The sequence below is a fragment of the Malaclemys terrapin genome, chromosome 8, assembly GCF_027887155.1.
Source record: "Malaclemys terrapin pileata isolate rMalTer1 chromosome 8, rMalTer1.hap1, whole genome shotgun sequence".
Taxonomy (NCBI): domain Eukaryota; kingdom Metazoa; phylum Chordata; order Testudines; family Emydidae; genus Malaclemys; species Malaclemys terrapin.
The window spans coordinates 8,160,082-8,176,170 of record NC_071512.1 but is presented as its reverse complement, the minus strand read 5'-3'; the positions used below and the strand labels follow the sequence as shown (position 1 = coordinate 8,176,170).

At 40.8% G+C, this 16,089-nt stretch overlaps 1 protein-coding gene across 5 annotated transcripts in view; it reads left to right on the top strand.

The window, feature by feature from the left end:
- CNOT6 (CCR4-NOT transcription complex subunit 6) overlaps nt 1–9,300 on the top strand; it is a 48,896-nt gene extending 39,596 nt beyond the window's left edge. For all 5 annotated transcript variants that reach the window (XM_054036726.1, XM_054036729.1, XM_054036727.1 and 2 more), the window contains 3 exons: nt 1,002–1,232; nt 3,359–3,561; nt 6,159–9,300. In XM_054036726.1, coding sequence (XP_053892701.1) covers nt 1,002–1,232; nt 3,359–3,561; nt 6,159–6,371 — 647 coding nt within the window. In that variant the 3' untranslated portion in view covers nt 6,372–9,300. The remainder of the gene's footprint in view (nt 1–1,001; nt 1,233–3,358; nt 3,562–6,158) is intronic.
- The last annotated feature ends 6,789 nt before the right edge of the window (nt 9,301–16,089 follow it).

Genomic DNA, 16,089 nt, shown 5'->3' with positions numbered 1-16,089 from the left:
TGGGCAAACTTCACTTAAAATAGAATTTGGGGAAATTTTTTGAAATAGCGAATGCTAACTAGAATGTTTGGATGATGCAAGGTTTTTAAAAATTTGATTCTCCCTCACCCATTTTTTATAAAGAGAAAGTTGAAGAATTGAGGACAAGAGGGGAAATTAACTTGGTGTATCTGGCTGGAAGAATATACAAGTGCCATTGAACTAACTAGAGGTGGTTGTAAATTTCTTGATCATCTGCTTGGTAGCTCTCTGTCATGTAGTGCTTATAAATTCCAAATGTTCTTGCCCTGGAGTTCTCAAAAAAGTTGAGACTTCAATTGACCTTGAAAGTGTCTTGGTGTGGCCCTATTTAGCCTATAGTGCTTTGTTATTTTCCCTATTATAGTAAGATTTTATTAACAAAGGCATTAAACAAACATGCCTTTAATGTGCGCTTGCGGGGGGATAGAAGATTTGTAATGTGTATATGTGAAACTGCTGAGTTAAAAAGCATAATTATTAAAATACTAGACTGATTTTGCTACTCAGGGTGTGGGGATTACTTGGAGAGTATTGCAAATAATGGAGAAAAAATGTAATTTAAAAAATAATATACTGTGCATTGGTTTTCAGCATGATTATATATTAATAGTAATGGCATTTTCAAACTCACAGAACTTAATTGTACCATCTCGTTTTTGTTTTTGGTCCTTCTTCATCGGGTGGTAGCTCGGTGTTGGAAGTAGCTGTAACCAGTTAAATTGCGACTGCACAGCCAATAATTTCTTGGCAATAAAGAAATAGGGTTAGTGTAAAACTTGAAAAATCCCTTCCAGTGACATTACCCCCCCCCCCCCCCCCCCATGCTTCTATTTTAAGGTTGGCCAAACTTAGCATCAACCCTGTTTCAAATCTGTGACTTCTTAAAAATCATTTTTGGGTTATAATACAAGCCATCTAGTAATCATTAGCTGTATCTGTTGCAGACACAGCAACTGTAAATATTTCACTTCCAATTTTAGCTGGAAAGCCACAACTTGGGATGGAGAAGCAGCTAGTTCTTGTAGCTAATGCACATATGCACTGGGACCCTGAGTATTCTGATGTGAAGCTGGTTCAGACTATGATGTTCCTCTCTGAAGTAAAGAACATTATTGATAAAGCCTCTCGTAACCTCAAACCTGGACTTTCGGGAGAACTTGGAACCATTCCACTTGTACTGTGTGCAGATCTCAATTCTCTGCCAGATTCTGGTAAGAACAGCAAGTTTACTTTTTTAGAACAAAATGTAAGAGGTGTATGAATTGAAATTCAAAGGACTTCCTTTTTAAAAGAAAATATTTTCAGTGTAAAAACATAAGATGCTTGAGATTTTAAGATAAAAAAGTATCGTTGCTATTAGGAAGTCAAGAGACGATAAAATTACTCCATTATAGTCCTGGAGGGATTCTGCTCCACTGCATGTGCGCAGAATTCATGTCCCCCTGCAGATTTCTTTGCATCCCCACAGAAAATAATGGGAAAGCAAAGGGAAGCCGCAAAAGCGGTCACATGCCCCTCCCCAGCAGCACAGGTGTGTGGTTTCTGGTGCCCTGAGCAGATGGCAGAGGGGTAAATCACTGTGTGCGAGGAGGGGGCTTGAGACACCCCGACTGGTGCCGGGTCAGACCCACCCCTTGTCTGTCCAACTCCCGTGCATCCAGACCTCCCCATACCCAGACAGTCCCCTCCCCCCCCCCAATCCCCATTCTATTGAGCCTCACCACACCCTCCCCCCGCCACCCCCCCCGTGCTCCACCACCCCTACATCTGGTTCTCCCCAGCCCCACCTGCTTACCTGGGGCTGGGGATGCCCTAGCTGGTGGCTCCTCCCCTGTGCTGGGGGTGGGGGAAGAGTGCACATACCCTGTACGGCGTAGCCAGGGCCAGGGCTGGGTCAGATCCACCTCCAGAAACCTTCCCCAGCTTTCCCCACCCCTCCTGCCTCCATCATCTTCAGCTATGGAGAGAGGGGTCACTGTATGGGGAGCTGCTCCCCTGTTCGCCCAACCCCTGTGCATCCAGACCCCCCCATACCAAGCCTCCCCACATTGAACCCCCTGGACCCACTAAGCTCCACCATTTTAAAATATTGTATGCAGAATTTTTAATTTTTTGGCACAGAATTCCCTCAGGAGTAATTTGATCTGTGACCTCATTGACTGTAGGTACTAAATATCTCTTCCCTCTAATTGGAAGCTTTATTATGTTGCCCATTATGTTGCCCATAGCAATATAACGCTTTAAAAGTGCAAGATTGTAAATTCTCCTACTTAAAATAATCTCCACAGAACCCTACTTTCTGCTGTTTAAGCAGTCCAGAATCATTGAAATATAAACCTTCAGATACTTCATGTAAAATGCACATGCTAGCAAATGCATGATAATATTGGACCTTTCCTTTCCTTTCTGCTACTTGCTAATGTATAGGGTTTTCCCAACCTTAAGGACACCCTCTGATCCTTGCACTCTTTTTAGTTAAGGTTTTATGGGTGAGATTCTGTCTGATCCTTGGGGGAGAGAGAAAGAGACACACACACACGCACACGCCCAAGGAACCTTTCTTCCCTCCAGTTGTTTCCTTAGGCAGGGACCAGTCATTAATAAGCCAGACTTTCCCTGAAGGTGCTCACCATCCACAACTCCAGCGGAAGTCGGTGGGAGCTGTAGGTGCTGAGCACCTCTGTGAACCTGGCCCAGCGTGGCTAGGGAAGGCAAGGAGGGTATCATTGCCAATGGCTAGTGCAACAAGTAGTACTTACCTCGAGCAGGAATAAGGATGGGGCCAAATATCTGCCTTGGAGCAGAGTCCCAAATCTCCAGAGGTAATCTGTCAATTGGCATCAAGTTTTCAGACCTATTTTCAATCTGTCTTCAGAAAAAAGTCATTCCCCTCGCTTTGAGGATAACCTAGCTGTGTCATCAGTCTGTTGATCAGTGAGTGCTATGGGGCAGGCTGAGAAGCTGCAACAGGGCTAGTTTCAGTGGTGAAGCAGGGGTGGAGTTTGAGCACCAACAGAAAGTGGGGGTGAGAGGAAGCTGCTCATAGCCTTTGCTATGTTTTTACTTTTTTCCATCACCTTGGATCTTGTAGATAATTCTACCGAAGGGTGTGCCTTGACTTGGCCAATGCTTGCTCTTCGTGTACGGCATGGCACTAAAATAGAAAGCCTTTGCATATGTTATAAAAGTCATATTGACTGTATGTATTTAACTTGTTGCTTGTTTAAGGTCCAGACACATTCAATGAATGAAAGTAGCAGTTTGTTTGCATAAGCCTATTAACTAAATGCATAAGTTGGTAACCTTTTTTTTTTTCCCCCCATGCTCCTCTTAATAGGTGTTGTTGAATATTTGAGCACTGGTGGGGTGGAAACAAACCATAAAGATTTTAAGGAACTGAGATACAATGAAAGTCTTACCAACTTCAGTTGTAATGGAAAAAATGGAACAACGAATGGAAGGATTACGCATGGTTTCAAGTTGAAGAGTGCCTATGAGAATGGCCTAATGCCTTACACAAATTACACATTTGACTTCAAGGTGAGAATTTTGCTATGTTCTAGCAGGGTTCCCAAACCCTTTTTCCCTGAGGCCCACCTGTGCAGGCGCAATAGGCACTGCGGCCTACTATTCACACAAGTCCATCAGGGAGAGGGGCCCTAGGGGGAGTGCGCAGTCCCTCGCCTTAGCAGGAACCAGGGCCAGCAATAGGACGAAGGGGCCGGGAAGGGGCCACAGCCAGCCCTCCCGACACCCTCTGCCTCAGTAGCCTGTTGAGTGCCATGAGCTGGGGTTGCCGCCTCAGATGGTTAGTTTTACAAACTTACATTTAAAAATACAATGAACCAGAAAACACTAATTCTTTCATCATAATAGAAATCACGATTAGTGTTTCCTATTTGCAAGGTAATAATGGTGTCTTGGGTCTTGGATGTTTGTTCTTTTTTATAAACAGGAAGCACCCTTAGGGTATTATTTGACATATTTTTAATTATCCCAACTAACTAAAAGTAGAACATGGGGTGTTAAGCTTCTAAATGAAACAATGTTATTAAATAACTGCCCACTTCTCTGCATTGTTCCCCTGCTTTGTTGCAATATGGAAAATTATCAACACTTCCTTACTCAGGGAAAGCAAAGATGGTTCTCTTCCTCTCTCTTCAACTCTGATGTGGCTTGAGGCCCTCTAGTTGAGCATTATTGAGTGTTTTACATACAGTCCTTTTAAGTTTCTCCATTCTTGGAGTAGAGGCAACAGCAATACCTTATCCCTAATAAAATGAAAAATGTGTGGTTGAGTATTGGGGCCTTCTGGTAACTTCCTTGCCTTGCTCCTAACAATTCATGGAGAAATTGTGACAATAATTAGTAAGTATCATTTTAACTAATATCATTCCCTTATGTAGTTTAAGGGATGTGTTTCTTTGGTGATAAGAAACATAAGAATGGCCATACTGGGTCAGACCAATGGACCATCTAGCCCAGTGTCCTGTCTTCCAACAGTGGCCAATGCCAGGTGCTTTAGAGCGAATTAACAGTACAGGTATTCATCAAGTATCCCCTGTCACCCATTCCCAGATTCTGGCAAACAGAGGCTAGGGATACTTCAGAGCATGGTTTTGCATTCCTGCCCATCCTGGCTAATAGCCATTGATGGACCTATCCTCCAGGAATTTCTTTTTCTTTTTTGAATCCTATTATAGTCTTGGCCTTCACAACATCCTCTGGCAAAGAGTTCCACAGGTTGACTGTGTGTTGTGTGAAGAAATACTTCCTTTTGTTTGTTTTAAACCTGCTGCCTATTAATTTCATTTGGTGACCCCTAGTTCTTGTGTTATGAGGAGTAAATAACACTTCCTTATTTACTTTCTCCACCCAGTCATGATTTTATAGACCTCTATCATATTCCCCCACTTAGTCATCTCTTTTCCAAGCTGAAAAGTCCCAGTCTTAATAATCTCTCCTCCTGTGGAAGCTGTTCCATACCCCCAATCATTTTTGTCCTTTTCTGCACCTTTTCCAATTCCAATATATCTTTTTTGAGATGGGGCGACCAGATCTGCATGCAGTATTGGAGACGTGGGCATACCATGGATTTATATAGAAGCAATATGATATTTTTTGACTTATTAACTGTCCCTTTCCTAATGATTCCCAGCATTAGACTGCATTGTTTCCCTGCTTTGAATTTGACTGCAGTTTTACCTAGAGACAATAGGAACAATTGTCTTTAAGAACAAAATTCTTGTTATAGAAAATAGCTTGACACCAGTGTATTACCTCTAATCAAAAGATATTTGATAATATTCTAGAGAGAGATTAGAAGCCCTTGATGCTATAGGGAAGTATCAAGTGTCTAATTGTAATATTTGACTAATGCTGGATAACTGGAAACATTATTCTGAATTTGAATTGGAATAGCAGAGCAATGACTAATAATTGCATTCTGTCTTTAATTTAGTTATCACTAAATTCTGGTCCCACTAACGTCAAAAGGAGTTTTGTCATTGATGTTAATGAGACCCGTATTTAGCTCTTAATGCCAAATGAAAGCAATGAAGAGCCAGTAGTAATAGTCATTCTCAATGTCTTAAACAAAACATTAATAAGAGGTAGCTAACCTCTTTCTCTCCAACATACTGATTGTCACAACACAGTATGGCAAAACGGCAATGCAGACTGCACAGTATCAATTTCAAGACCCTCATCATAAGGTGGCGGTTCCAATTTTAGTGTTTTAAAATGCAGTCTGCAAGAGCAAGGAAGGAGAAGACTAGTCTCCCCAGAGATTAGTCATTTCCAGATCTGTAATGGTTCTGAAGTCCCTCTTAAACAAGTGGGTGGGGGATGTCTGAAATGAATTACCACAAAGAGGAGAGGAGAAGTGACCGAGGTCCCAGTAGACACTAGTTTTCCCTGACCCATAGCGGGCAACCCTTAGAACAGACTATAAAGGGGAGACAGAAGTAGTGAAGCAAACTGTACTACAGCGAGGAAATAGTGCTACTTCCTAGCTATTTGGCTTCAAATAAGTATCTGAAAAGGTATCTGTAATACTATACTTAAATGTTGTCTTTGAAAAGGCATTTGGCCAAAGGATGGTGCATTAAAACACTTCTTTTCCCCTCCTATTTCAGGGTATTATTGACTACATCTTCTACTCTAAACCTCAGTTAAATATACTTGGCATTCTTGGACCTTTGGATCATCATTGGTTAATAGAGAACAATATAAGTGGCTGTCCCCACCCACTCATCCCTTCGGACCACTTCTCACTTTTTGCACAACTGGAGCTTTTGCTGCCTTTCCTGCCTCCGGTAAATGGAATCCATCTCCCTGGCAGGAGGTAGTCAAGTACAACTTAGAGGGTAACCTCAATTTAACTTGTAAAATTGTAAAATCTGAATATAGAGGAGTGAGGTATGGCCAACAGGGATTTTTTCTTAATGATCTTAATTTTAAATCTAATTATTTGATAAAGACATAGTAAAAGCCAGGTGCTATCAACAGACACAATTCTGAGCCCAATATACTTTATATACTGTTAAACAGGAATTGGTGCATATGCACTTTTCTTCAATTTGTTACAATTAATCATCCTGTTTCTTCTCTATCCAACAGAACACATTCATGCCTTGAAATAGAGAATTGTTATACAGTATATTCTCTTTGCACAGATATCTGTAGCACTACTTTTTTGAGGCCAGTAGTAACATCGAGAACATTCTTCCGTACTTCACTCCCTCCTTTTTCAGACTTGCTTGTAAAATATAGAATTTGAATTTAGCCTTTATTGATTGTATATGAACAACAGAAGACCTGATTTATGAGATTTTGTACTTTAAAAAAAATCAGATTTGGAAAATGATTGATTGTATTGTAAACTAAGGCTAAATTTTTATCTGTTTTCATGTTATAGAGGCCAGCTTGTAAAAGAAGTTGCAACAGGTTTTCTCTGCTAATGATTTGCACTTGTTAGGGTTTTGTTAGCCCTTTTGTACTACTTTTATTTTCAGTTGAGAACATTGCTTTTTAAATCTAAATCTGTAAAATATTGGCAAATATCTTAATTAAATATATGCATTTGTCTTTTTGATTTAAAAAGAAAAACCATAAAGTTCTCACAGAACAGACAAGCTAAGCAGTGAATGATGAGTAGGTCTGTATGGACTAAAAGTTATTGTTGATGTGTGTGCATTCTAATATTTTTATCTCTGATTTTTGAAGTAAAATTAGGGATGCTTGTGTACAGCTTCTTAATTTTTATTTTAAATGCTATTTGTCCTATCTGCACTGTGCCTGCTTAAATTTGTTCTCAACTAGCACTGCCTGTGCATGCAGAGAAAATCTGTGCATCCTCTTTTATATTTTTTAAATAATGTTAACACTTGTGAAAATTTTATGAAGATACTTTTGTATAAGCTGTGGCATCTTTATTTCCTCTTGAAGCATTGAATACACACTTTTTGAACATGTTCAGATTATGGGTACACAGTTCCTAGCTTCTAATACCTAAGCACTGCTTCTTTCAGTGTCATCGCACAGTGCTATTTTTTCACAAAGAAATACTATTATGTGAATCCTTTTCAGTTTAAGTGTGTTCCTCAGTCTCAGAGACCGTATCATTCCTTGAAGAAAAAAAATTACATTTTCTGTTTATGAAGCAGTGTAAATTAGATGCATTTTCAGTACAGGTCCCTAAGATAATTCTTCAGATCATTTTTAAAGTGACCAAGTCATATTTTAAAGTGTCAAACAAGACTAAAGTTAAATAGTGTACCTTTATAGTGCCATTAGTGTCATAAAGCCAAGTATAAAACAGCTAATAAATTTAACTTGGACTTATAAAAGGGAGAATTTATCCACTCCTCCTTAACTAATACACTTTCAAAAATCAATGTAATTAATTGAGAGAGAGAGAGAGAGAGAGAGGAAGCTTGGTCTAACTGCTTTTGTTTCAACTGCAGGCAGGGAAGCAAAAGGACACTGAGCATTACTAGAAATTTCTGAATATTATAAATTTTTGTATAGAGAATGAGTTAGGTAATAATGATTCAAAATTTTATGAAGAGAAAATTGTCAGCACTTAAATGTGCTAAAACCATTCTGTTTTAAAAGAGAAGTAAAATTACAAATAGTTCTGATCTACAAAATGTGTGTTTTAAATTTCAGTAGGAAAAGTCTTGATCTTGAATCCTTGTCTGGGACCTGATTTTGTTTTGTTTTTTAGTTGTGCAAACACCAAACATGTCCAATTTATAATCAGTACATTGAAATGCTGGTAGTATTGATGTAGTAGATTTAATGCTTAGTGTTATTTTTTTCCTGTTTGTTTTTTTTATTTTGTTTTTTGTAAAGTGTGAATAAAAGGTGTTTTACTCATGTTTCCTTAACAATGTGTTGGTAATGCGCATCATGACAATTTCCAGTGACGATGAGCCTATTTAGCTTGTCAAACTGAGCAAACCTATTTTTTTTTCCTGATCTGGATTATATAATAGGTCCAGAAAGCTTTACGGAAGGGGAAGGGAAGCACTTACTCATTTTGTATTTCTGGGAAATAATTTACTTTCATACATGCTGGAGCTTGAGTGCACTTGTTAGATTCAAAAGGTTTGAGCTTTACACAATACCTTTTCACCTGTATTTGGTAGTCTTTTAAATATATTTGAATTTATGGCAGCCTATTAAAACATTATGGCCCTTTGTGTGTTGAAGACACAATTGCTCTTCCCTGGACACACTGCAATCTATGGGTCAGTTTGAACGACTTTTCTCCTTCTTTTAGACTAATCCTGTAGGGTCTGATCTAAAGCCCACTGAATGTAGTGAAGAGATTCCTATTGACTTCAGTGGGTTTTGAGTCAGATGCTAAGGCTACGTCTACATTACTGCATACTTTGGCATACCTTATGTCGCTCAGGGGTGGGAATAACCCACCCCCCGAGTAAGTTACACCGACATAAGCGCTCGTGTGCACGGCACTATGTCATTAGCTTCTGCCATTCATGGAGGTGGTTTTATTATACTGATGAGAGAGCTCTCTCCCATTGGTTAGAGCGTCTTCCCCAGACACACTGCAGCGGCGCAGCTGCATTGGTACAGCTGTACCGTTGCAGCATTGAACATGTAGACATCCCTAATAACCGTGACTCTGAAGCCTACTGAAGGAGAAATTTTTTAACATATGGGAAAAGATCAGATGCGCCAATACTGGACTGATGTAAACTTCGTTAAACAAATTTAAAATAAATATTTTCCTGTGTTAAACAAATCTCACTCAACGTCTCAGTTTTCAATTGCAACATAAACAAAATAATGCAATAAACCATCTTTATTTACAAAATGCAACATCTTTGCATCAGAAACTCTGACATAAAATGGTTACTTGCAATACTTTTATTTAAGGTGGCTTTAGATGTTGTCATAATGTACCTTCAGTGTTGTTGTTGTAAAAGCACATAACATAAAAATCATAGAACATTGGGTTGAGGTGTTTCATTCAAGTTAGACCAGAAATTTTGGGCCCATTGTTTTTTACCATTTGGTGAAAACCTCAAGTATGGTCTGCCACAACTTTGGTAATTATTTACATGTACAAAAGAATTCTGTGCATCTAAATTTAATTTGGGGGTATACTTTAAAGAAGTGGAAACAAATAGAAAACATTGATATACAGATTGCAACTTTAACATATATCAGAAGTAGGCAAAGAAAAACCACTAGGAGATGTTTGTAATTATTTTGTCCCTTCAGTGGCTTCAACAAATTAAATATGGCTAGCATTTTGACAATAAAACTGATTTGAGTTCAGAATACAGTGGCATACATTTCTGGTCTAATTCTAACAAAAGAGATTGTAAGTTCATCTAGGATGTAAGCTTAGAAAAGTAGCTTAAGGTGTCAAATTTGCATTTTAGCCATGCAGCAAAAAAAACAACCAAAAACTCCACATTAAAGACAAAATAATTACAACCCCATTTAAAAGAAACAAATCACACTGTAAAACTTATGACTATTTCAATTTACTGCTTAATTAGTCTTTTTTCATCCAGCCTTACACAGTTTTTTAGTTTATGTTAACTGCTATTCTTTTTGTTTGCATAAATTTTGACACTTAAATGTCTTGGTATGTTTTAGTAGTGTCTAAAATAGAATATCTTTAGTCTTTATTCACAGTATAAAGTGTAATGCACTGGACTAACTCTTGTTTACCATTCATTTAACAAAAACCAGCACATTATCTGCACTAAGCTCAAAGAATGTTGCATTTGTCAAAAGGCAGCTCTTCAATAAGATAAAGGGGGAAACTGAATATGGTCTGATGGTAAACAAGGGCTTTTACTGTTCTCTTCAGTGGAACTTTCTTCTTGGTCAAATTTTAACTAGCTAGTATTATATTTATATACAGGGTCTTCTTTTTTTCTTTACCAATGTATTTTCCTACTCATAGCTGATCAATAAATTCAATATCTGTTTCAAACTTTTTTGTAGTGTAATTTATATTTAACATTTTTATTTCTAAATGCTTCATAAAGTTGTATGGATAGTTAAAGGAAATTTAAAATAGTTCAAACACACAACTGACAAATACAGGAAACTTTACAATCCTGTAGAGACTTTTGTATTGTAACTCTACAAGCTAGACACTGATTCACATCTTTTACATTGGAGATTCACAAATCAAAGCCATAAATACCAACTCCTCCAGACTTTGTGGAAATTCATCTGAACTCGGAAGTTTGCCCCTGTCTTTGAGAGGCTGCACCACAACCCCATATCTGAACACCAGGCCATCTTAAGACAGTTCAGATTTAAACAAGATAGATTAGGCCAGTAATGTTGTAAGCTGTAGCATACAAAAGAACTACAGGGATGTGTCTGTCAGCCAAGTGCAGTAGGAATAAAGAATTTGTGTAAACATTGAGTTGTGTCTCTACTGCTACAGTCACCACAGACCCATTTCTACTTTGGCTTCCTCTCTCTATCCCTTTGGCATAGCCTGGGGGCAAAAGTGTTCATTAGCAGAAGAGTTGTTTGTTTGGGTTGGGGTTTTGTTTTGTTTGTTTTTGGTTTGTGCCTTGGGAGGCCTCAAGCAGCAACAGCACCAACCGTATCTATTTTAAGCCTGCAACGTGAGTGATAGTGTCGTTGGAAAGAGCAGCAAATTGCCCAAAATATAACACTATGCTCACACCACTGATACCGTACAGTTTGCAAGATTTTGGTGCTATGAATGAGAACTTTAACCAGGCAATTTCCCTTAGACCTTCATGTACAAACAGATCCCATATGCAGGTTCCAGGGCAGAATCAGATGAAGGGCAGAGATTCATGCAACAGCTCTGCAAGCAGTCTTGGTACTGTCCTGGTGTATACTCAGATGTAGGAGAGGTACAGTACATGCAAGTCATAAGTATGCGACTGATAAGGGGTACTCTTTCCCCCGTTGGTATCTCATGAGCTCCCTCATGCTGGAGTGGGTGGGTAGCCTCGTAAGTCCACTGCCAGGGAGACCATTAACCAGACAGCAGGTTCCCCTGAACATCTTCCATTTCTCAAAATTTAGGGCTGATGATCAAAGGGGGAAGGTTTCTTGGCCCTGCAGCATTGACCGTATTAGATCTGTGCTAAGATTAGCCTAGGAGTAAGATTACAGCTACAAAAAGGCACAAAACTAGCGCATCTGGTTTGAATTTGTATCCCATCTGAAGGCAGCCTAGGGTTGAATAGGCCATGTAACTGGGACATGCTTACAAACCAGATGAGGGCTGTGAGGAGAGCACTGTGTAAGTTTAAAGGGGAAGGCCTAAGGCAAGAGATCCTGATGAAGCTGGACAGAATTAAAGATACAGAACTAGAATTGAAGCTAATGAAAATCAGTGATGTTCCATTGACCTAGATGAAGCTATGACCACTTAAACTGGGTGAGTTGCAGTAGAAATAGAAATTAATGGAGATATCCCATCTCCTAGAACTGGAAGGGACCTTGAAAGGTCATCGAGTCCAGCCCCCTGCCTTCACTAGCAGGACCAAGTACTGATTTTGCCCCAGATCCCCAAGTGGCCCCCTCAAGGATTGAACTCACAACCCTGGGTTTAGCAGGCCAATACTCAAACCACTGAGCTATCCCTATCCCCCAGTAAGCCAGATGCTCTCAAAAGGTACCCTACTGAAAGCCAGATTCTGAGCTTCCACCTAATGTCTTTTCATAAAATGTCAGTAAGAAATCTTTGACCTAGGCCTGGGGATGAAAGAAACTTCTTCATCTTCTTTTGGTAGTATCCTAGACTTCAGAAGGATACAAAATTAGCATCGGGGGGGGGGGGGGGGGGGAGGAGGGGAAGTGGGCAGAGCAAGCAGACACCAGCATCTAATTTTTAAATCACTTATTGGATCTGCTGCCTGCTATGCTGGCCAATAAAAAAAGGAACCCAAACGTAAACTGGTGTCTGGACTACTGAAATCAAATTAACAGGTGAAACTTTATATCTGGTCAGGACTAGTACAAAACTGCTACTAAACATCACTTGGAAGTTTAATTTGTATGAATTTCTTAATGTAACTTTAATAGTTATTTTCAAGTTATTTTTTTGGCTTGTTACAGTTCTGCTAATAAAACAGGTTCTTTATTTCTAGGGTAATTATTTTTCAAAGTGTAATATGTTTTTGAATTAGTGAAATTGAGTTTTAATACAACAGCTTAAATGTAGTGCAATCAGATTTCCAGACTTCAAAACTAAAAAGAGACAATGACAAATAAGATACAATAACATTGATGAAAACACTTGCAGCCCCCTCTCTGTGTGGTTTAGAGAAAATGGAAAATGAAAACCTTTATTCCAGAATAAGTGAGCCAGGTTCCTAAAGCATTATGTGTATTTTGTAATCAAATCGGTAAGAGAAGTTGCTGTCTGCATGGCTCATCAAATCCTACATTTACATGACTGATACTTTAATGTTGAACAAAATCCTGGAATTTTTGTGCATACACAATTCAAAATTAAGGTTATGTGATTTTTATTTGTTCAGGCTCCAGTCTTGCAATTGACACCGTGGGGGTTACAGCCACACACAGTCTGGATGAGCACAATGCGGGCCTCCCAACACAACTTTGCTAATACATGTCTCTTCTGGCCTACAACACCTCTGTTCTGTTACTAGGCTCTGCAAAGCAGAGGTTTTTCAGTTGTCCCAAACTGTCTACAGCAGTGGTCTCCAAACTTTTCAGGGTTAGAACTCCCCCCTCCCCCAGCTGGGGCTTGGGCTTTCGGGGAGGGGGAGATATGCAGACAGGAGTAAGAGGGCCCAGTCTGGGGCTGCAGCTGAGGATTGGGAGTGGGGCCAGGACTGGAGCTGCAGCCAGAAGCTGAGGTTGGGGTTGGGGCAGGGCCCAGTGTGGGGCCAGGAGCCAGGGCTGTGGCCGGGGGTGGGGCCAGAGTAGAGCTGGGAGCAGAGTGGGGCTGCGTGGGGCTCCCTCCCTGCCCTGCATGGTGGCAGGCCAGGGACCCAGCTGTACCCCCCCCCCAAACATTCCTATGTGCTCTGCTAGGGGGGGGGGGTGTCCCACAGTTTGGACCACCTCTGATCTACTCGGTTTTTGTTTGATGAGTGAAAAACATGAGAAGTGATTTCTTGGGGGATATCACAGACTGGCTGGCCCTGGAGGGGAGTCAGGCTCAGCCTTGCCCCTCAGACCTAGCAGTTAACCCCCAGCTACTCCTGATCTGGTGACTCAGTTACAATTATTAATCCCAGCTGTGAAAAAGTCAGGGTGGACTAGAGAGCTCACTGAGGGAGACCTAGTCATGAGAGGAACATGGGGAGTTCTCTTTCTCAGGAAAGGGTAAGGCCTGGTGAAGCGAGGCTGGGGAGAACCACAGGGGATAGGTTAGGCTGTTGTTGGGGACCCTGAAGAGAGGGCCTGTGACAAACAGGGAGGTCCCTGGGAGATGCTGAGGGAATCTCTGAGGAGGGAAGACATTGGGGAAGCCTGCTAGGAAGAAAGGTCTCCAAGGAAAAAGCCCTGGGAGGCAGCCCTCAGCCAGAGGGGCAATGAAAGAAATCTGCAGTCCCCAGGAGCTGAGGTGAACAGGGAAGTTTACTGGAGCCTCAGAGGGGCAGAAGGATCTTCTGTTTGGATGGGGGGGAATGTTTAGTTTGAATTTTAGTGGTTTCCGAAGGGGTCTGAACTACATGCTTCTCAGCTAGAGGGCAAATTGTGTGTGGTGGCAGTCTACAAGGGTTCGGGGAGACAAATCCCTGCAACTCCATGCCTATCTGACACTAGGCTCTGATTTGGTGAGTAGAAAAGCTTTCCAGGGGAATATACTGCTTGTTTGTTTAACTAATTGGCTTCTCTACAATTTTTTGCATCTGTTATAATGGCGAAGATGCTAAAATTTGTATATCAGACCTTCTGTACTACTTATTTTTCTACCAAAATACCTATATTTGTTATAATCAAAACTTACTTTTCTTCCGGTGCTATTCTCCGCAAGAAACTTGGCTATTTGGTTTCTGAGGTACCCTCATGAATAATTAAGCAATTGTGAATTTATTAATGACCAGAGATCCTGAGGAATCTAATGAAAGAAAATTTGCAGCTCTTACGGAAGTCCTTGTGTAAAACAGAGTAAATTTTCTTAAATTAAGTTAAAAATTGTTACTAGTGCAGCTCTCAGAGCTTTCAAAATGACACCCTTATGTACTGTTTATCCAGCCCTGCAGAAATTTCTAGATGGCAGCAACGTGTTTCATTCCATCCTATTTACCCCCCCGTCATGTTTAAAGCCTGGAATCTCTAAATGTCAACACTTTATTCAGTCAAGACTGTGTGAGAAACTTAAATCCAATGTAATGTTTGCTTCAGTTCTCCAAGATGGATCTGTTACCTTCCTATTCTCTGAGGGCCAAATCTGGTCCCATTAAGTTCCCATTAATAACACACATTTAATTCCTTCAAAGGCCCTGGGTTTGTAGAAGTGTAACTGAGGACCCACTTTGACGTGCAGCACCATTTTTTTTTTTTTTAAACTGGTGATGGTGTGTGAGAAGGAAAACCCTAGCCTTTCTCTGGTTCCCAGGGTGAAATTTGTTCGGCTGCCAATTAAAATAAACATCTTGTAAACCAAGGGTAGGTCTGGGAAACTTACCTGAAGAAGACCTTTGTGTAAGCTCGAAAACTTGTCTCTCACCAACAGAAGTTGGTCCAATAAAAGAGATTACCTCACCCACCTTGTCTCTCCAATATCCTGGGACCAACGCAGCTACAACAACACTGCATATAACCTCACATTGCAGTGTACACATACCCTAAAAATGGCATTTGGAGGTGTGATTACAGTTCAGGTACAATAACTCCTCACTTAACATTGTAGTTACGTTCCTGAAAAATGTGACTTTAAGCGAATCCACTTTCCCCATAAGAATTAATACAAATAGGGAGGGTTAGGTTCTAGGGAATCGTTTTTTTTTTTTTTTTTTTTGCCAGACAGACAGAAGGCATTATATACATTTTAAACAAGCAACTTAATACAGGTATAAGTTTTAAACAATAGAATACTACAATCATCATTGCTGAGTATGAAGCAATGGGAACATCATTGCTGAGTATGAAGCACTGGGAGGTGCCCCCACCTTACCCAACACAGGCACGGCCTACTGGCACAGCAGACAATAAGGCAGGCAAGGAGGCTGAAGGTGCCGAAGGCTAGGAGAAGCACATTGCGTAGCAGAAGTGGCAGCTTCCCCTATTGTGCAAGCACCTGGGCTGGGGGGCTCAACCCTCAGCCCACCTATGCCACCCCTTCCCCCAAGTCCCCACCCCTAACCCACTTCTTCTCCCCCCCCCACCCCTTTACTCTGCACGCTGCATCCTCGCTCCTGCCCGTGGCAATCAGCTGGTTTGCGGTGTTCGGGAGGCAGGGGAGGGAGGTTGAGCCTGCGCCCCAAGTCCTTGTCCCATATTTTCTGTCTTCCCTGTCGCACTGCTGGCCATATCCCTGCTCGCTAGCTGCCCGCCCACCAGCCATGAGTGTGTTGTGAGCGTAAGGCTGGTAGCGGGGCA